Source organism: Homarus americanus, unplaced genomic scaffold (assembly GCF_018991925.1).
Source record: "Homarus americanus isolate GMGI-L3 unplaced genomic scaffold, GMGI_Hamer_2.0 scaffold32583, whole genome shotgun sequence".
NCBI classification, from domain to species: Eukaryota; Metazoa; Arthropoda; class Malacostraca; order Decapoda; family Nephropidae; genus Homarus; species Homarus americanus.
In genome coordinates, this window is record NW_024713129.1 from 11,078,764 (window position 1) to 11,100,818 (window position 22,055).

The 22,055-nt window shown below is 42.0% G+C and overlaps 1 protein-coding gene across 1 annotated transcript; it reads right to left on the bottom strand.

Moving 5' to 3' along the window:
* Positions 1 to 14,719: 14,719 nt before the first annotated feature.
* LOC121871057 (cuticle protein AM1159-like) lies at positions 14,720 to 15,847 on the bottom strand. The gene is made up of 3 exons (XM_042373160.1): positions 15,770 to 15,847; positions 15,271 to 15,476; positions 14,720 to 15,004 (listed from the first exon to the last, which is right to left on the bottom strand). Exons 1-3 carry the CDS (start codon positions 15,776 to 15,778, stop codon positions 14,836 to 14,838), a joined length of 384 nt encoding a protein of 127 aa, XP_042229094.1. The 5' UTR covers positions 15,779 to 15,847; the 3' UTR covers positions 14,720 to 14,835.
* Positions 15,848 to 22,055: the final 6,208 nt, after the last annotated feature.

Sequence of the window (22,055 nt, forward strand, 5' to 3'; positions counted from 1 at the left end):
GGTGTATAGTTTCCTGTACAGGTATTCATTATCAAAATGTGTTAGGCTCCTTGAAAACCATTTGGTTAGCAAATAAGAGAACAAATGAGAAAAATATGGTTGTTACCCAACAACAATGAAACTCCAATATTATACCCAAAAAGAATATGAAATGGTTCACAAGCGACAAAAAACCTACGTAACTACCGTGGCAGTTGCTAAACAAAATAAATTACAGTACAGTTGGTATATTAGCTATAGGAGGGCAGTCAGGGCTCACTACAGGGGTAGGATGGGTGGGCCAATTTGAATACAGTATGTACAGATTTGAATTTATAATTGGACCACAAAATGTCCAAACTCTGTCAGATATTCTTGAGCAGTTTTAAAACTATGAAATGGCAAATTTTGTACAAACCATCTTTGCTAATTTTGACAAAAATGGTTGGCTCTGTAAACAAATAATGCCTCACGATCTGTATCTGAACAGACACTCACGGTACTTGAAACCAGTCTGTTAAGATGCCCCTATATAAAGATTTTTGCTAATTTAGTTATAAACCATTACAGGTATGGGGAAGGTTTATAGCCAATAAAACATCCATGAGTGGTTTAATTACTGTTGCTTTCAGTCATGAAGGTTAGTAATGAATGGTAATCATAGATGTAGGCTAAAGAGCATCCTGAGTGTCAACCAAGGGTCTGTTCCTGGTATTTAACCACCAATTTTTTGCAGTCATTGTCTCCTGTTCATTTAAATAATCACAAGATGTGCCTTCCCGTGAGTAACAATATGTATGGGCAGTGTTAAAATTTACAGTACTGTAATAACATAGGGGTTTACCTAGAATAGGCAAGGACATCATGTCAAAGAGGGAATGACAATACAGCAAGTATAGTACTGTACTTTAATAGCCTTTGAATAATAACAGACCCTAGGTTACTTGCCAGCTTTTGTGCATCCAAAGATCATTATTGTACCTTGTTTCTATCCTATGTGCATGGTAACCAAGATCCACCACAAAATTTTTTTTTAGAAATTTATTTCATACAGGTTACTGAAGAGATGAAAAATATGGATGAAAACAAAAACTAAATAATGCCAAGGTGTCACCAGAGCAAAAAAAATATATACTGTACACAGGTATATTTTTTTAAGTTATGAAAATACAATTTTGTAAGTAAATTTATTTATTGATAAAAAGTGTACAGTAATGCGTGTCAAGTGCAGACAAGGAGAGAGTTTTGTGCTGTGACTGAATCGTGCTAGTTCTTTCTGCAGTGGTATACACCTGTGGATAAACATTTGGAAAATGTCGATACAATTCACTGAACATTTGACAAAAAGAAAACGGTACATTCATTAGAAAAATTACATTTAGTTTTTGCCCATGTACTGTACCAGCAGCCAACTAATCATTATTGTTATTACTCAAGCCACTACAAGAATACAGTACAGAGTATTGGGAAGTTAAAATTCTGCATAACCTTCCCTTGTATGGAAGCCAACTTGAGAAGAACAAAAACCAGAGTACTATACTGTAATCACTTGTGTATTAAAAATGACATTGCAGGATAGTAAAAATTCTACTACAGTGGGGTATGCTATAACGAACGGATCCTACTACGAATATTCCTATAACGAACGGTTTTACCTATAAAATTGAGAATGCTATAACGAACGCAACTCCTACAACGAACGCGGATGAATACGGGACTATTTCGCCTGGCGCATGAATATTGTTGTACCGCGACCCACAACAAGAGCGTCAGGCGCCATCTTTGTCTCATTGTGTAGCCAGTGCACCACTGTTATTGTTGAAATTTCGTCTTTTGATGTGGAAATTCGCGTTATTTGTATAACTATTTTGTTATACAAGTATACAATTGTAACAATGAGTCGTCCAAAGCGAGTGAGAAAGCTAATAACCCTTGAAACTAAGAAAGAAATTGTAAAGAAACGTGAGAATGGAAGAAGCATTGCGAAACTTAGTGATGAATATGGGATGGCTAAATCGACTATATGTACGATTTTGAAGAATAAAGAGGAGTTAAAAACTGTGCAAGTGGCTAAGGGAATCTTTAGACTTAGCAAAGCAAAGTGTAATGTGATTGAAGAGATGGAAAATTTACTCTTAGTGTGGATAAAGGAGAAAGAAATGGCAGGTGGTAACATTAGTGAAGCTATAATTTGTGAGAAGGCTAAACAATTGTTTGAGGACCTTAAAGCCAAGACTCCCAGTGGAAGTGATAGTGATGTGCCAGTGTTTAGGGGTACCTGCATGCTGAATAACACTAAGGTAAGATAAAGTACCGTATTTTTTACATTTTCCACAGAATTTTTTCAGTGTTAAGTGGTTGTATTTGGGGGCCTGGAACGGATTAATCCTATAACGAACGAATGCTATAACGAACGAGGTTCTGGAACCAATTACGTTCGTTATAGCATACCCCACTGTACATCTTATTCACACAGGATAAAATAATTTCAAATAAAATTATCTAAAAACAATATACCATAGGTAGTCTCTTCAGTAGAAAAATTGCTGAATTTATCTGCTAGAAACTTAACTAATCTAAAACTAAAAGCATTTACAGTATTGACAAGTACAGTAATCTCAAAAATGTATTTAAAATAATGGGGCATGAATTGATAATCCTGTACCTCATTTTAACTGTGATTTAGTAAATTTTCACAGGAAAATGAACCAACATATATATACAGGTTATGGTAGTACAGGTATCATTTAGCCCCAGAACCATAACCAATAACCAGGTATTGTAGTCTCTGTTACTGAAGTTACCTGAACCTCTTTGGTCGTTGGTGTAGTCGTCAAGATGTCCGACTCCGGTACCGATTTATAAATTTCCTCAAAGCTTGAAGTGATGTCAATGAAAACAGATTGAAGATTATTGTAGTGGCCCAGAGGAGGTATTGAAGGACTAGGCGAGAAATGCTGTACAGACGAGAGGTAAAATGGAGTCAAGTAATTGTCTACAACTGAGAATGTCTCCCGAGTAGATTTGGTGCCAGTAGCATACCTGTCATCATCCAAAAATGAGACACTGCTGCATGGCTCATGTAAGCAAACAACAGGCTGTCTGAAGTCACTTGAAATTTCAGAGTTATACTTGGAAAATATAAGAACACTTTCTATTGCAAGTTCAGAATGCAGGTTCTCCACTTCCTGTTGAGAAAACTTAGTGGTAGTTACACCATCTATCCTGCCAGAGCCTACAAAACTTGCATGATCTGTCCTGAGCTCACCTATTTTGGATTTAGGATCTTTCACTTCATATACCAAGACACTAGTGGCATTCACAACTGAAATTTTAGGGTCAATATCTGGTACCAAGAGAGGAAACAAAGTTGGTTCTTCAATTCTCGAGCTTGTTATTGGAGTGGTTTCTTCTATAGGGTCCACTATTTCTTTGGGGTATAGTGTTTGTGGGTCTGGTGCACTCACAGTGGTATCTTCTATAGGGTCCACTATTTCTTTGGGGTATAGCGTTTGTGGGTCTGGTGCACTCACAGTGGTATCTTCTATAGGGTCCACTATTTCTTTGGGGTATAGTGTTTGTGGGTCTGGTGCACTCACAGTGGTATCTTCTATAGGGTCCACTATTTCTTTGGGGTATAGTGTTTGTGGGTCTGGTGCACTCACAGTGGTCTGGGTCCACCATTTCTTTGGGGTATAGTGTTTGTGGGTCTGGTGCACTCACAGTGGTATCTTCTATAGGGTCCACTATTTCTTTGGGGTATAGCATTTGTGGGTCTGGTGAGCTCACAGTGGTTTCTTCTATAGGGTCCACTATTTCTTTGGGGTATAGTGTTTGTGGGTCTGGTGAGCTCACAGTGGTATCTTCTATAGGGTCCACCATTTCTTTGGGGTATAGTGTTTGTGGGTCTGGTGAGCTCACAGTGGTATCTTCTATAGGGTCCACTATTTCTTTGGGGTATAGTGTTTGTGGGTCTGGTGAGCTCACAGTGGTATCTTCTATAGGGTCCACTATTTCTTTGGGGTATAGTGTTTGTGGGTCTGGTGAGCTCACAGTGTGATAGCTGGAAAAGATTGCCAGTGTGTTTGGATACATTACTGGCGATATTGGTAATACTTGCATGACTAGAGTTGACATGCATGAAGTGTGATCATTGAGCAAACTTGGTTGATCCTGATGTGATACATCATTACTGCCTGCAATTGATCGAGTCATGTGAAGACTAGGCAGATGAGCACTAATATTTAATAGCTTGTCAACTCCAAGAGGGCGAGTGTGTTTTTCTATGCTTAGGTTTTCCTGCAATAAACTTAAGGAAGAAGTTAACACCGGAAACACACTTTGTATGATTGTTTTATCTCCACTGCTGCTTTCTGATATAATATCAAAGGAATGAACAGATTTGTCTGGATATATTGAGGTGATGAATAGATCTGTGACATCTTCAGATACACTGTCTTCTGTGGTTTCCTGGGACAGATGAGGTTCTATATCAGACTGATGTGGGTCTCCCAATTTAATGGTGGGTTTGGAAGACTCATTCTTCACTATAGCATCGTCTACAATTAATCGATATGTATCCTTTTCCTCCACTGTCTCTTGGTATACATTTCCTTCTGTGTACGGCCAGTGTAACTCTTCCTCAGTGAAAACACTGCCCAGTTCATCTGCCATCTGAGTTACATTCTCACCAACTGTTTGTGATTCAATATATTGTTCTGTGACAGCAAGGGATGGATAGTTGGCTGTATCATCTGGTACTTCCACTGTATTCAAACTTTCTTTGTCTGTCTTTGCCTCAGTTGTTGACATAGTTGAATATTCGTTTTGTTGAGTTTGGTTTTCCTTTAATTTTTCTTCACCTTCCACAGCAGGTTGTCGTTCTTCACCCCCTAATGTACCCAAGACTCCATCTTCCTTTTGTTGCTGTCCCATCTCTGCTGCTTCTGCTTGCTGCTCTTGGTCTTCATTCTTCAGAGGTTTGGCTGCAAGGATATGAACAATGAAGTACAGTGGATAAAAATATTTCTTATAGTTAGAAGCAGATGGGATAAAGCAAACGCTATGGCTTCCTCCGGGTATACAAAAGCACTAAGGAAAGCATAAAATGAGATTCTGGAAATGCTTAAGTATCCTTTGATAGCAATGAGAAATTTTCTTGAGCAGTAAACAAGCTCCCACTCAGAACTGGTTGTACACATAACCTGGCTTTACTTCACTGGTTCTGTAGCTGCCTGTAAAGATGAAAGTGCAAATTCCAATGATAAGAAGGATAGCCAATAATTATCATTAAACACCCCTAGAATTGCACAAACCTGTTTAATTTGAGGTACAAATAATGCCAAATGTGGATTCATAGCAAATGCATTATAGAAACCAGAAAAATTCTAAAAAATAATGGGACCTTACTTGCAAGTAAATACTGGTTCAGTAAATGCTGTATCGTACACTATTCTTTTTACCACTACTCTTCCCAACAGTGGAATATTTTCATCTTTTGTAACATTGATTTTAAAATTATGTATCTACATATCCATCTTCCTTATTTCACTCCCAACTACAATATAATGATGGGGAAACAGTGTTAAGACTAAAAGCTACAATACGTCTATTTAAGAACTACAGTAAAGTACTGTACAGTACTTTCAATCTTGTGTTAACTAAAAAAAAGTTCCAATCTTCTACACAGCTTGAATGTTTTACTGTTATGTTTTGTTAAATATCCAGTTCTAAAGGACACCATTCATTTCTCGCACTTTAGATGTACACAGCCACCTTTTCCTTTGATTTGAGAGCCTGGTTTCAGCTGTCAGCCAATTATTCATGAACCTTGTCCCTTGAAGGGTTAAATGTTGCTAAAGTTATCTAATTGCGTTGGGTGTAGGTCACGTCGTGATTTGCCGAAATTCCCATTAAACTTAAAAGTAATGAAGTTTGGGAATATGTTTTGGAAACACTCCTGTCCAGGGCCGCCGAGGGCTGGCCAAGACCGAAAGATTAATTTATGGGCCCCCTTTTGGCCTTTGAATGGTTAATACACTATCTTATAACACTTTTGTTCTATGTACCTATTTTTAGCATTCTATTTAATATGACTTAACTACTTAACAGAAACTGTATATTCATATCCCCCCCTTTTCCGGGCCCCCTGCCTTCCCATCCTCTCAGTGGTCCTGTTCATGTCTAGCTGCACAAACAACTGCACCTGTTCCCTTCTGCCACCCCCACCCCTCCCCCCACTCTTATTAAATACACCTACTGCATCCCACTTCTATCCATACCTGACTATCACCACCATCCAATTGTGACCATTGTCGACACCATCCAAACCTGACTGCAACCACCCTACCACCCACACCTAGCAATAAATAGTACATACGAGTACACACACATCAGTAAGGTACCTGGACCATAGCCGTGTTGTTGGTCATAGAAAGGTTTGGAAGAATCTACTTTGACTAAGAAGGAAGATCTGTCCAGCAGATTGGGCCTGGCTCCATCACTGTTCTGCTGTTGGTTGACCTTTTGTGGTGGATCATCACAGCACATCCGGGTTCCCTCTCGGCAAACATATGGCTGTAATGACAAGCAACCTATTAATACTTTAGGTCAACTTTTTCTACAGTTTATAAGCCTATAGAGTATGTTATATTGAACACATTGATATCTCTGGGAAGTGTTTGGTCGTTTGTTCATTATTAGACCATGGCACTTCTGCATTTATTCTCAACTCCCAAACACGCTCCCTTACCTTATTTATCTTCCCACCCCAGCATTCTCCATTGGCTTACCTTTCCTCCTCCAAACACACTCAATTTACCTTTCCCTCCTTCCTTCCCCAATATACTTCCTCACCTAACCTTCCCTCCCTCCCACCAGTAATGGTCACAGTTGCACAGGCAGTATATTAATACGGATCGCCCAAGCGGCTAATGAGCCGATCAGTGTTGAAGAGGATAAAACAAAAAAATATGCTCTGCCATCCATAAAACATGTTTGAAATTTAAAGAGTTGCCCCAAGAGAAGAGTTTTATTTCTTTAAGAGGTACTGTCTATTTTCTATATTGTCTGAAATGCCCTCCTGCTCCATAAATTTAGAAGTACGAAGTAACACGTATGAGTAGCCGTAAGATATTTATGCTTACCATTATTAGCTGAAGCCTACAAGATCCCTTACGTGTACAGTATATTGAAAGTTTCAACTGTATACTATACATGTAGTGAAAATTGTAACAAGATGTGTTTGACTGCCAAGCAAAGCCTGTGACCCATGTTTTTGACTCCCCTGATGAAACGAGATATCTGATGACTATTGAAGTAAATGCAATTTTTTTATTTAAAAACTTCACTAGTCATTTGAGAGAACCGGTAAGAGACCACCAGTCCCTCATGTCTAACCCAAATCATAGTGTGTCCTGTGAGGACGTCAAGAGGCAAGATGCATCAAGTAAACCGGGATTAAGATCCGAGTGGGCAGCACGCCTGGCTGCTGTCATGGGCCTACGTGTGCAGCTGTGCCAGTACCAAACCCAAGACTGCTTCACTAAGCGTGAACCAGGATGTAGTTTCACCAAGAGTGAACCATACAACAGTTTGAATCCAAGTTAGCATAAGCCCTGTGTACTAATCCGGTATGAATCCATCTGAAAAATCTTATTCCCACATCGTAAATGACTACTGAAGTGTCCGGTGTTATACTAGGTGTTGTAAAGTATAATAATAATAAGGCACGAGAGGTAAGGTTGTATCACAAACTCGTGGAGTCCTGATACCTGTGTGTGAGCGTAACCTGTATCCCCAGTATTGACTGTACTAAGAACAACATTACTGTACACGAGTACCAATCTTGTGACGGGGTTTGAGAGCGATTGCGAGTCATCTCTTACCACACAAAATACAATGTACAAGTATTTAGTAAATGAGACAGCTGCTGAGAATAAAGGGGGCCGGAGTCACTACGAAGATCAAGAGACATTACCAAGGACAAATTCAGACTTTAAAGTCACGGTCACTAATATTGACACGTTCCTTGATAAGAGATCGGATTTTGAAACCCTACTCAAGGTACATGAACACGATATAGTAGGTGTTGTAGAACTGTTATACAAGAACAGGAGAATCGACCAGGTAGGAATGAGAGTTCAATGAAGACAGATAGGACTCATTTACAAACATTTTTCAAGCCTCTTGCAGGAGGGGTGAGGTTATTTATGCTAGGCAAGACCTTAGAGCCAGCCAAGTGAGGGTGTAAGGAAAGGATGTTTTGAAGAATCAAAGTGGTGTAAAATTAGACTAAAGGGGAAAGACTTGCTTATTATTGGCCATATCTACAGATCCCCAAACTGCAGCTTATTAAACCAAAGGAATTTAAAGAGCCTTAATTGACAACACAATGGCAGTCAACCCTGTCACAGGGGACTAACTAATCCAACATCAACTGGAGAAATGAAACCACACCAAACTTCCTTAATAGTCCCACAATTTGTATGTAGAAACAGAATTTTCAATTGCATCATGTTAAGGATCCAACTCACTAAAGCGGGGAGTAAACACCTTATCATAACTAACGAGGAGGGTATGGAAGCTAAGCTCGAACACCTAGTCCCCGTTGGTAACAGCCACCACTTAATGTTGTCCTTCAGATTTCACTTGCTTGGTTCATGACAAAAACAGGTCTAGATTCAAATATTGCAAGGGTAATTACTAAGGGGTGAGGGAAGGAGCCGAGGGGTATGCACAGGCCTGACTCGCTAAGATTACCTAGCTTATACTAGACAGGAAAGAGATGACCTAATTGAGATGTATAAACATCTCAAAAGGGCACTACTCGGTAGAGTGTTCTTACCTGGAGCTGACAGACTCCCGCCCACAAGGGATCACAGCTCAAGGTAAAAGATATCGCAGGTCCAGAAAACTCAAGAGGGTGAACTTTTTGGGGGTGAGAATTGTGAACTCGTGGAACAACCTGCCAGAAAGTGTTGTGACGACACCGAGTGAGCTCTTTTAAGACCAGACTTGACCAACACTGGAGCAGGTTCAGATACATTCAGGAGCCGGTACTTGCCAACAGTGCGTAACAAGAGACGTGGCTGATCACCCAAGCGCCTAACGAGCCGATCAGTGGTGAAGAGGAAAAAAAAAAGAAGTACAGTACTGTATAACCTTTCCTTCCTCCCAACACCCAATGCTCTCCCAAAGATTGCCACACATCTACTGACCAGGATGGAGTTGGAGTAGGCTGCAAAGAGAGTGAGTGGCAGGACCTCTATAATGCAGAGCTGGTCGTAGGGGATACAGTGACAGTCCTCAACACGTCCCAGGTAAGGCTCCGGTGGTGGCAGGCGACTCGCCCATACGCTCGTCCTGCTGCAGGGAGGTGGTGGGTCACCCAGGAGACAATGGTGGGTTGACAAATTAAATCCTACAAAAATTTTAGATCAAAAAGGTTGATAAAATAATACTGGATAATTCTCAAAGTATGGCGGCTGCAGTGTCGTGTAACTTTTAAGATAAATTTGCCAATAAAAATCAATGAACTAAAATGTATTCCAAATAACCAAGGCGAGCTCGTTCTGTCCGTTGTAAGATATGGCCTTTACTATTTTCATTAAAACCGATATTTGGAAAATCCATAGTTTAAGACAGTTCTCAATGGGTAACATTTTTCCTATGATGACTGTAGAAGAACGTAACAGTCAGTAGTTGCATGATTTAAGTACCAACTGTATGAAATTTCACTAAAGAATGTAAATAGCAGACAGAGGCAGCTACTTCCAAACTGGTGCAGTGGCTACAACTGTACAGGATACAGGTACAAAACTTAAAAAGGAAAAAAAAAGATATTTGCCAGAAATCTGAAAATTATGCAAATTGTAACCACATGGGTGTAAATTATGTATACCTCTTAAAAATAAACCTGTCCATATGCAGTTCCACTTGCAGCCCTACATTATGTGGACACACTAAGAAGTTCTTATGGGTACACATGTGCTTACACCCCCCCCCCCCATCAATACCTTCTACGACGTTAATGACCGGTGTTAGGCTTATGAACCACTTCACCTTATTGGCTATTAGGTGGAACACATAAAAAATCGCAAAAGTGAAATTCAGCAAACAAGTGAAAAAAAATCTTATGAAAGCTTTTTTTTCTTCTATGGAAATATCTCCTCAGGTTGGTGCCAAGGCCGGACCACTTTTGTCTGGTACTACCATTACCTTCCATACATGATTCAGCCCTTCGAGACGGGCACTAATGTACAGTGTATGGGAACGCATGCGCTTGATTTATGAAGGAGACAATCAGTGTGGGAGGTGAGGTAGGCGAGAATGGCGGAAGATTAATGGAAGAAAATATGTAAATTTGGGACAGCTATCTCTATTATTACATATTTGCGACGATAATGTAATAAAAGAAAATTACCTTATAATTAGACGTCTTATTCGAATATGATAATAGATTAGGGGTAGGAATGTTGTGTGCGGAAATGCAATAATACCAATTTTAGCTTCGGTCATCTGTATTTGGATATCCAAACTTATGTTTTCCCGATGGTCTAGTCCAGTGGTCCCCAACTCTTAGTAGGCCCTGGGCCACATTTATCACTGTAAATATAGTGGAGGGCGCCAAGACTTTGGACCTACTTGCAAGAAATATAATCTCATATACTGTAGAGTGATTTACAGTTCTACATGTCCAGCTGTTACCAGTTATATTTTTAACTTTACTCTTTGACAGAACGGCTGGCTCTCTCCGGGCCCAGTCTGGGGTAAATACACGTCCTGTACACGACAGAAGGGGGGGTTCCTCTCTCTAACTATAAACTTGCATCAAGTTATTACACATTTTCATTAATTCCACTCTTGCAAAGAATCCCAAATAATTCACAATTTCCTAATAAACAATTGCGGGCTCCATAATATGGCCGCGAACTACAGGTTGGGGACCAATAGTTTTAACAATTCCAAGAAACTTTTCATCTATGACGTTTCCCTCGAAAATGACCTAATCTAACTGGGAGGGGGGGGGGCTCCCCCCCCAAGCATAAGCAAGTCGTTTGTGAGGGAAACGTTATAGAAGTCTTAAATAGTTTTAACTGCTGATTTCAATGGCCAAATTCCAAAGATTCCCCGATGACAAACTAAAATAAATAGCCCTACTATAATTAGAGCATGTGGGAAAAAATGAAATCGATTAACTGGTGGTAGCATTTTCCACATAAACTACCCTATTATCTAACTAGGGGTTTATTCCTGCTAAAATCAGCCAGTTTAGTGATGGTTACCGTGAGGTCACCAAAGTTCGGAAGGCACAGAGGTTACGGCCTACTTGCCGTTTCTTAGGCAAATTAAATGAAGTTTCCATTTTTCCAACATAGTCAACATCAGATTCGTCACTACAAAATGTTTAGTAAATAACATCCCCTAATTAGTTCAACAGTACACCAATTAAATTTTATAAAACCGAACATACAAAATCGCAAAAAAGCTCTGGAGTCAATCCCTAAGGTCCTTCAACTATTGAGGAACACTGACCTAATCGCCCATTCGTCCTCAACTTAACCCGAGGTTGAATAATGATCAATTCAGAATTAACAACTAAAGTACAGTTCCGCCATTAAAACTTAAGGACGGCTACCGGTTCTTAACTCACCTCATCAGTGACGACACAAGCGATACGAGGAAGCCCACTGTTGTTTGTCGAAAATTCATCTTGTGAGGATAGTGCCAAAAAATCGGTCCTAGGTGTGTTGATAATTGCCGGAAAGAAAATAAATGTATACGTCCACCGACTACTCTCACAGTTCCTGCTCTCCCAAAAGTCCTAGAGTCAATGGTTCCATCGACGTTCATTAGCGAGAATGGTTCCAGTAAGGAATATCTATTTAGGAAGTAGCACTCCCCAGAATTGGCCTTGATGTCATAAGAGATATTCGGCATCAAATTTAGTGGGTTATTCGGGCACTAGGTGGCTTCTGTTTGTCGGCTGCTAAGTTTACAAATTTGACAGGTGGCATACTGCGTGTGCTTCAAACTGCTCTCTCATCTACATATCTACTTTATTTTTCTATAATGATGGAGGGGAAATATTTTTTGATAACTAATTTTGAATATGCTGTTGTCTATGATTTATGTTTATTGATGGTAACAAAGATGATAAACATAACGCATGGTTTTCTTCAGTCCTTTAATTATTAATTCCATTTGTAATTCTAAGCGATATTTAAAAAAAATAAAAGCACGTTATTGCTGAATTATGCTTACACAATTCAGAGAATTAGAGGAAAAGGACACTAGCCCAATTTAAACAAGATACTCGTAGCTCAGTTTTCTGGAACCAATGGAATACCTTAGTCTACCCAAAATATTTCTATTCGTTTTTCTTTAGAAGTTAGCTACACAGGCTATAGGTGAAGCTTGAATAAACTTTTGACAACACCTCGAAAAAGAAAGGAGTTATATGGGAGTAATACTGTGGGGTACGGGTTGTTTGTTCTCTCTCAGGATGGGGTGTACAATGCAGCTTGGTGCTGGGAAGGCAGCATGGTTACAGGCGTTGAGTAGAGAGAGATGGTTGGTGAGGGTGCTCAGAGGAGGACAGCTTGTGGGTCGCTATGCTCGCCGGCGGGAGCGAGGGCCGCCAGGCAGCGGCGGAGGAGGTGGTGTTGCTTGCTGCTGCTGTAGCTAGAAGAAGAGAGGTAGATCACCACGAGGTCAGGTCTTTTATAGCGGAGGTAGGCGTGGCTTAATAGTTGACCTCCGTCATGTAAGGCTGCGCTGGTTGACCTAGACCACGAGGCATACACTGGGGAATTCGCGGGGTCGGCTACTCAGCGACAAACAGCGTTTGTAGGGGAGAAATCCACTACAGTACTCCCCCCTTCCCTCCAGGCGGTGTAGGAGACTTGTTGGTCTGCAGGGTTGCATGGCACATGTGAGGCAGAACGGCGAGGGCATGGATGAGCCGGCCGCTAGAGGAGACACACTAGATACACACTATCTGTGGGAGTAGAGAGGGAGAAAAAGGGTGTGTGGAGGCGATGAATGTTGTGCTTCCCTCACGGCAGGTACAGAGTCGTCAGATGCGCCTGCTCGGGTGTGTGGGCCTGGGTCAGGAGCAGGGGCTGCGTCAGCAGAAGTGGATGAGGGCTCGTGACAGCAGCTGGGTCCACGACAGCAGTAGGGTGCAGGACAGTAGCAGGGGGTACCTGAGGGAGAAAAGAGGGGTGTGTGGGTCCGCGTCAGGAGGAGCGGCAGGGGGTACTGCTGGGCCGGGGCTGCGTCTGAGGTAGGGGGTACTGCTGGGCCGGGTCGGCGTCTGAGGCAGGACGGGTGTGTTGGGGTCGGTAGGACGCGGTGCTTGGGGCAGGAAGAGGAGCTGGTGTCTGCTTAGAGAAGCAGAGCTGCTCTAGGGTGTCTAACCTGCGGTGTAGAGACAGTATCTGTAGAGCCGATGAAAGCTGCCTCTGCGTTGGTAAGCCAGTTTTCCATGTTGCTTGAAGACTGGGAGAGTGATCTGTTTCTCCTCCATCCTGTGTGAGTGCGAATCTCCGGGGGTCACCATTTGTGGGTTACGGTTGTTTGTTCTCTCTCAGGATGGGATGGAGAAAGGAAGCTCACAATGTGCTCTCTATATACATGTTGTATTGGATGTACAATGCAGCTTGGTGCTGGGAAGGCAGCATGGTTACAAGCGTGATGTAGAGAGAGCTGGTTGGTTAGGGTACTCAGAGGAGGACAGCTTGTGGGTCGCCATGCTCGCCGGCGGGAGCGAGGGCCACCAGGCAGCGGCGGAGGAGGTGGTGTTGCTTGCTGCTGCTGTAGCTAGAAGAAGAGAGTGGTCACCACGAGGTCAGGTCTTTTATAGCGGAGTGTACTGCCCATAAATCTATAGACTCAACCCTCCGTGTGAGTAGGTTTTTAGATAATGTCTGTGGTAAAGGATCGGTTATTATCCAACCACCAGACTCAAGATAGGATAGTCAGTTCCCACAGTTTACAGCCTGGCACGATGCCTTAAAGTCGTGTCGAGAGACCAGCTCTCCAGGCTATGCCTCTCTCTAAATATATCAGCTAATTAAAAGCTAATAGCTAATGCTCATTAGTCTGTCAATACCAAATAATTGTACAGACATGACTACCCAATATAACTAGAAAATCACCACGTGTGTTTACATTAAACCAAGGAACAACGAGTGAAGAGAGCAGTACCTGTGTGTCTTGTTTGACTTACAAGCTAAGATAATTACAAGTGCAACCCAGGGCGGCTGTGACGATTTCGACTATCAACCAATCAACGACTGTATCAAAGGAGACACGCCCGTGAGATTACCTGATATCTCACTCAGCTGCATCAAAGGTACCAGCGACTAACCTACACTCACTCAGGCAAGTGTTAACAAGTTAGAGAGTTCGATATCATACCACAGCTAAAACAGACCCGGCCAACAGTAATAGGGTGGACGACCGGACCAACAGCAGGAGGGTGGATGACCCGGCCAACAACAGGAGGGTGGATGACCCGGCCAACAGCAGGAGGGTGGATGACCCGGCCAACAGCAGAAGGGTGGATGACCCTGCCAACAGCAGGAGGGTGGCTATCATCAACTGAATACAGTAAACCTTTTCTAATGTATTCCAACGATATTCGGTGGACGATAAGTAAGAATTATGTGAATTTGAAGGTTTTGCGAGAGGGAGTTTACTGATACCTTTCCATTTTCTGTTTATTGAAGTTAAGAAAATAAAGACGTTGTGTTGTTTTAAACTTTATTGTTAAATATTATACATATATTTATATAGCCCTCAGTTGCTGACAGGTATTTGAGGTGATGGAGTGAGTCAGCCGTCGTCAGGTTACTCGAAGGTGATGCCCTGGGCGCGCTGCTCCTCGGCAATGCGGATCTGTTCCTGGGCGTGGGCGGGGAGGGGGTGAGGCGTGGGCAGCAGGGGGGAATTGACATTGTAGCCGAATTCATCGGCGGTGTAGCTTACTTCAGCGAAGGAGCCGTCGGGCAGAGGGTAGCTGAGGGAGGAGTGAGGTGGGAGATGAAGGTTATTGGTGACCCAGGTGAGAGTGGGAACAACTGAAGGCTTCAGGTAGCAGTGGAGGCAACATTGTCAGTAGTGTATTAATAGATTATGTGTTGTGTGTTTACAGCTGTTCTGGTATTGATATATCTTAAGTTACATTGATAAGTGAAGAACTAATTTATACCTTTAGTAGACAGACATCATACAAGTGAGATTCATAAAAACATAACCACACGGGTGTTATTGTCAGACCCTTACCTGAAGGCGCCCTGAACGTTGCTCTGACCAGCTGAGCCAGGGGTGCCGGAGGCTTCCACTGTGATGCCGTTGTCGGCCTCGAAGACGTAGTTGAAGGTGCCGTCACCGTTGTCCTGACGGTCGTCACGGAGGACCAGCGCCAGGGGCTGGTTATCCTGGAGCTGAGGGGCGGCGACGGCCAAGGTGGCCAGACAGGTGAGGACTACCTGAAGGTGCAGGAGGATGGACAGTGAAACCAAGATCCCCAGTGTGTGTTCATACGAATATTTGTAACAACTGGCTGGAAAGTCTAGGTGGGTGATTTTTTTTTTCAAAATAAAAGTAGCATTATTATGTATTATTGGCATTGGTGACGGTGGTATTACTAGTGATTGTGGTACTTCTGGTGATGCTGGTAATACTAGTGAAGATGGTTATACTGGTGAGGATGATATGATGATAATAACTTTAGAAACGGAAACACTAATTATGATAAGAACTCAAATGTCGTTGTACTCACGAGCTTCATGTCTGGTGTGTGGTGAAGCGTCGAGGACGATGATGTCTGGCTGGTGGAGGAGCTCCCTTATATACCCCCACACACTGCCTGTAGGACCTGTCTGACCGAAGAGGGCGGGGCGTAGCGAGAGCTGGAGTAGAGAGCAAGTGAATGTTGTCCTGCCATGCTGTTATTCCTGATTTGTACTGAGAAATTAGGATGGTGGCGGGAGATGAACCCTTCAGAACCCCTCACACTTAAACCAACGCTACACAAGTCTTTGAAAGAGCTCACAATAACTCTATTAAATAAAATGCGTTTCTCTCGTTCTTTCACAAGTATACTTAATCAGGTTGATGTTTCAAGCACATACTGTATACACTAAGTAGGACTACAGGCAACACAATAAGTAAACAGCAAAACAATGCGAGTATTTTTTCTTGAATGCCGTAAACAACATTTGGTAGATGCACCAGAGGTTCCTTAATTAAAGGAAGTGTATAAATATGACCAGATTAAAGGTTCTCAGACAAACAGACAGACAGACAGACAGACGCATGGACACGCTCAACTACAGTGTATGGTAATGGGGCGCCGACCTGGCGAATTCGATACACCCAGTTTCACACGGTTAATAAACTAGATCATTACATGCGGTAGACCTTTCACTCAGACAAAAAATTTTTCGAGAGAGGGAAATTTTTTCTCACAAACTCCCTGCGAGGCTTAGTGGGTGGGGCGATCGCTTCACAGTTCCTCTATAGCTATATCGGTATAAATAATGTTCAAGTTGAAAAAATCGTAAATACCGATACATTTTAATGAGTACTTAAATGGTGGTGTTACCCTGAGGTTCTGAAGATCATCTGTTTTGGGGTACCTTTTGGGCACTGGTCTGAGGGAGTTTGAGTAGAAAAACGTAATGGTTCTTCATGACGTCTTTCGGTTCTGATTTATAATATTTTCATTGTTATTTAAGAGTTATAATCCACTGGAGTCTTCTATAGAGTGGCTGATGGATTTATCATATATACCCACAGTTATCCTTCATGATCTTACGACATTTAAGTAATGTGATTTTCATTTATAGTCATATCTTCTATTTTCTGAGGTTTTTGTCTATCTTCCTGTCTTATCTCTATATACGCACTCAAATCATCTCTATTTGTCTATATATCTAACATACTCCTGTTTAAATGTTTCTCAGAATCTATGTAACTTGTCTCTTTATTTGGCGAATTTAGACAAACTTATCCCTGTCAGAGGCAAATAAGTATCACCTTGAGATTATTTTATTTTAGTTTACAGTACATTAAATTATTTACGTTTTCTTTTATAATGAAACGATAATAAAAAAAAGCATGTTTTAGGGATAACTAATATAATAATTGATTGACCATTAAAAATTCGCAATCACTCAAATATTTCGACATGAGATTGTGATTATGGTTTAGAGGTAATAAATAAATGTAAAGGCAGTAGTCAATGCATAAATATTAGACACTGATGACTTAACACGTAAGGTACGTTGATTTCCCATTTAGAGTATCATGGCTTAATCCTCAGAATATGATGACTCGACTCCTGCAGTACAGTGACTTAACATTTGGAGTACAAGTACAATAATTTAACATTTAGAATACAATTAATTCTTCCGAGTTTTATAACAATAATCGAAAAGCAGCAACTATTATCGAACGTACTATAACTGTAACGTATGACAACTCTCTAAAAGAACAAGTCTACTGTGTTATATTCTCACATTCAAAGGACGAATTGGGGTAAATGAAGATTTGGACCTTCAGGACTGGGCTCATTAGGACCTTTTTCCCAAGCTTCAGGGTAACGTTAGCAGGGGTGGACCCAGGAAGGAGGTGGGGGAGCATGGCGAGTATAGCGAGCCGACCTAGCTGGGGTTTTTGGGGGCGCTGTAAGCTCCCAGTTTTATTTATTTTTAAATCTGACCAATATTATGGGCATTTTGAGGCCATTTTGAAACCATGTGCACTTGATATTAAGATATATTCTAAGGTCAATCGTACAAAACGCCTGAGTACAATACTGCCCCTGGTTAGGTAAGGTCAGGATAAGTTTGGATCCTGTAGGAGTAGGAGGGATAATCACCCGGGCAGATTCCATTCCACCTTATCATATCTACTCACAAAACAGTCAACAATTCCTTAGTCACTGACCAGTGGAAAATACAGCACTCCTTCCCCTCCCGCCTCATCTCCTCCCAATTGTGCCTGAAACCGGTTGAGGGGGAGCGGAAGAAGACAAGCGGTCACGGCCCTATGATAAAAAGTGACCTCCCTTACCTCTGAGTGTGAATTACAAACATAAAAACCTCTTAGAAAACACACACCAAGGAGATGAAACAAGGGACAGTTATTATTTGTTCACCAGACTGCCATAGAAATCTACTCACGAACCTTGACGATAGGAATTTTGGAACACCCCCCCCCCTTTTAAAAGATCCCGGATGCTGCCCTATACCTAATGATAAAACTAAGTCCCATATACAGTACACTACACCTTTTTTTCCTCTTGGTCACCTCATATGCAAATACCAAATCACGAAGTTTTCTCCCATTCTTAATAAGGAGATTCCCTTTCTACATCTGTCTCCCTACGAGGTACTTTACGTGACCCTGGACATGAGTTTGGTGTCAGGAACATAAGTGATGGCTCCTAGTTCCAGGGTGGAGAGTGTTCATGTTGATTTGACAAGATGGAATACAGTCGTGAGGTTTTATTTATTATCATAGTGACGATCTACATATCTTTGGTCTCCAGTTGACAATATTGATACAAACAGATTCTCTTTCTCTAATGAGTTATAGTTACTGGGTCAGGTTTAGTGTCACAGGCCATAAGACTTAGTAGTGAGGTACACAGGGTATCTCACCAACACTCATGGTTTCATAGTACTAGAATTCGAACATTTAGTCCAAGTATACTCATAGTTTCACGTTATGAGATGTAGCTACTGTAGTTACTTTCAACTTATTAGATCAAATAACTAAAAGATAAGTTGAATTAGTCACATAAGGTTTATACTGACGTACCCGTGATGGTTAACAGTGACACCTGGACATGGGGAGGAGGACGGGTTAGATCAGTGCCCTGTAAACACACAATTCTTCCTAACCATAATAACCTTTTACAATATAAAGTTCTCCCTCGTGTATTGAACACTTCCCCTCCACACCGCTCTCACAGAAGCCTTGTATTAAAAGCAGAGGACAACATCAGATAGACACTGCTTACCGGACTACTTCCAAGTGTGGCGTATTGTGAGAAAAAGAACATCAGCTGTTGATAAGACCATCCACGAGCCTCTACTCCCCTCCCTTTAGTTCGACTGTAACAACTGCTTTCTCTGAGTCTAATTCAGGGAAGATCCTGGATTTAGGGGATTTAGGGAGACTAAGATCCTGTTGGGTTTGTTTTTGTCAAAATTTATTGTTTGGAACAACTTTCGTGTTTGTGAAATAAAAGAGGTTGCTGTAATCCTTTCACTCAACTAATCCACTTATGTAGCATCACAGGTTGAAAGCAATGACCACAGACCCCATTAAGACGATTCTCTTATGTTTAACGGTGGATGCGCTTACGAAAACGCCTTCATATATATAACAAGAGAATGGAGAAAAGCGCACTGACGGAAGGAGGTAAAGGGGAGGGAAACTGGAGTGGCGGGATGAGGTGTGGAGACGAAGGTGGAGTACCTGGTGTAGAATAGAGACATGTACAGTGTGGTGTGGAGAGATGAGCGAGACATAGATGGGAGGAGATGTATGAACCGAGAGAGGGTTGTGTGGTGGAGGGAGAGGTGGGAAGGGAAGGGAAGGGAAGGGAAGGGTGTGTGAGAGGGGTTACCGGTTATGATGGGACGGGAAGCTGGAAAAGAGATGGAAATGAGAGGAGAGGCTGGGTGTACCGTAGAGGGAAGGTTAGATGTGTGAAAAGTAGCCGAACAGGTTTGGAAGGAAAGTTACAGGTATATGGTAGAAAAAAGTCTGGACAGAGAGATTGACAGGTACTGTAATTAGGAAAGGGGAGGGAGGGGGGGGGTAGATAGACAGGTTGATAATGAAAGAAGCAACGGGCACGGAAAGAGAAAAGAAAGGCATAAAGAGAATGGAATAGACAGAGGAAGGAAAAAGACACTTGTATGGAGAGAGAGATACAGAGGATGGAGAACAGGTATGGAGAGAAATGGGAAGGGTCAGGACAGGTGTGGACCGTCATCACACACCTGGTATCACGTTCCGATGTTGGCAGGGTCAGGTGAAACGGTCCTTTCCCTTCTCTGGTGACCGGACACCCAGTAACGCTAGCTTGGATTACCATTTAACACTATCAAGTATTAATATAAACTCGTTAACTTTATTTGTAAACACGGATCACCTGAAGATCACACACCCCAGCTTATCTTACTTGAAGATTAACCCAGCCTAACCTAATCTAACCTAACCTAACCTACTCGTTAGGGGCAGAGTGGATACAGCACACTGTATACTAAGCCTTCAGCACACCAGGAGGCAGCATGGCCGGTACTGTGCTCGACCGCCTTCACTTCCCCAAGTTGTAAGCATAGGTACCCATTTACAGCTGGGTGAACTGGGAGTGCCCGGGGATCGTACCACTGACCCCAGGAATAGGAGGCGAGCGCTGTATCCACTAACTATCATTAAGGAAGTACTTAACATTATTTTACATTTTCATTAATGACGTTATATCCTTTCCACGCTAACCTGGCCCGTAAGCCCCGCCCCTCGTCTTAGCTACAAATAGCTGATTGGTTCCCCTGAGCGTTTTACCTCCCCCCGGACTGAGCGTATATAAGCACGTATTTATATCAACCTTTTATGATAAGCATTTCTAATTTCTAATGTCCTCTCTTTAGTGCTAATGCCTTGAAATTATTTGCATCTTGATAGTCCAGATATATAACATTATTTGAGGTAATAACAGATCTGTTTACCAATTGTGAACACGTTTAGTTTGAAATTTATATGAACCAATCAGCTATTAGTATAGAAGAGGGGCGTGGCTTACAGGCCAGGTTAAGAGTGGAAAGGGTATAGTTCTTAAGTACATTTATAGTATTTTAGTTCTACCTAGCTCCAGACATCACCCTCAGTCAGGTTTACGTCACAACACTGCGAGAAACTGTGTCAGCTCGGCCACTTTGGTGATGGTGGTTGGTCAGAGGGTCAGTCACAACAGGTTCTAATTCCAGTGACCCTCAACCTAATTTAACCTGAATCAACCTACCCAAACCTTTCTTAATCTAATCAAATTTATTTTCTTACAGCTTTTTCTCTCTCCTTTTTCTTTATCATCTCTGTATTTTCGTTTCTCTCTTTCCCTTTGTCCCTTCCCTCTTCTACTTCCTTCCCCCTCTCCCCCCTCCTTCACCCACACAGTTGTAGATCAATCATTATCTTTCGTTCTCTCTATCTTTACATCTCCTCAAATCATTATCTCTCTCTATCCCTCCTTTCCTTCTCTATTTCTTTCTATACCTTTCCACATTACTCTTATCCCTCCTTCCCTCCCATCCCACCAATCCGCCATTCCATTTCCTCCTCTCTTTCTCTTTATTCTTTCTGTCTATGTGTCTGTCCGACTCCCTCTCTCTACTCCCCTTCCTTCCTTCCGTCCTTCCTCCCCTCCTTCCATTCCTTTCTCCCTCCTTCCTCTTAACTAACACTCCCCCTCCTTTTATCCTTCCTTCCTCCTCCCTCCCACCCTCCTCCTTCATTTTTTCCTTCCTCCTCCCTCTCCCTCCCTCCCTCTCCCCCTTCCTTCCAACCCTCTCAACTCCCATCCACTTCTCTTCCTTCTTCCATTCAACCAATTCCCTCCCTCCCTCCCTCCCTTCCTTTCCTCCCTCTCCCTCCCTCCGTCTCTCAGGTAGGTCCCCGTCATAAACTTTCCCGGAGGACAGGTGAAGGTTGGTAGGACCTTCAAGGTGACCAAGTGGTAACTAATCTTGTCCAGCCAGGTAACCGGTTTTCGTCTACCTCGCCGCCTGGTTTCTGGACACACTACTCGAGTTTCGTGGTGGTCCTCGAAAAAGGGGCACACAGAAGGGGACCGAGTGATAGTGATCCTAAAATAGGGAAAAAAGTGATAGTTTAGAAAAAAAAAAGAATATTTGGGTGGTTTCTTAATATAGGTTTACAATAATCTGTAAGTGGATAATAGTAATAATGATAAAAATAATAATAATAATAATAATAAATGATAATAATATCACTCATACATAGCAAACAAGCAGGAATAAACATAACAA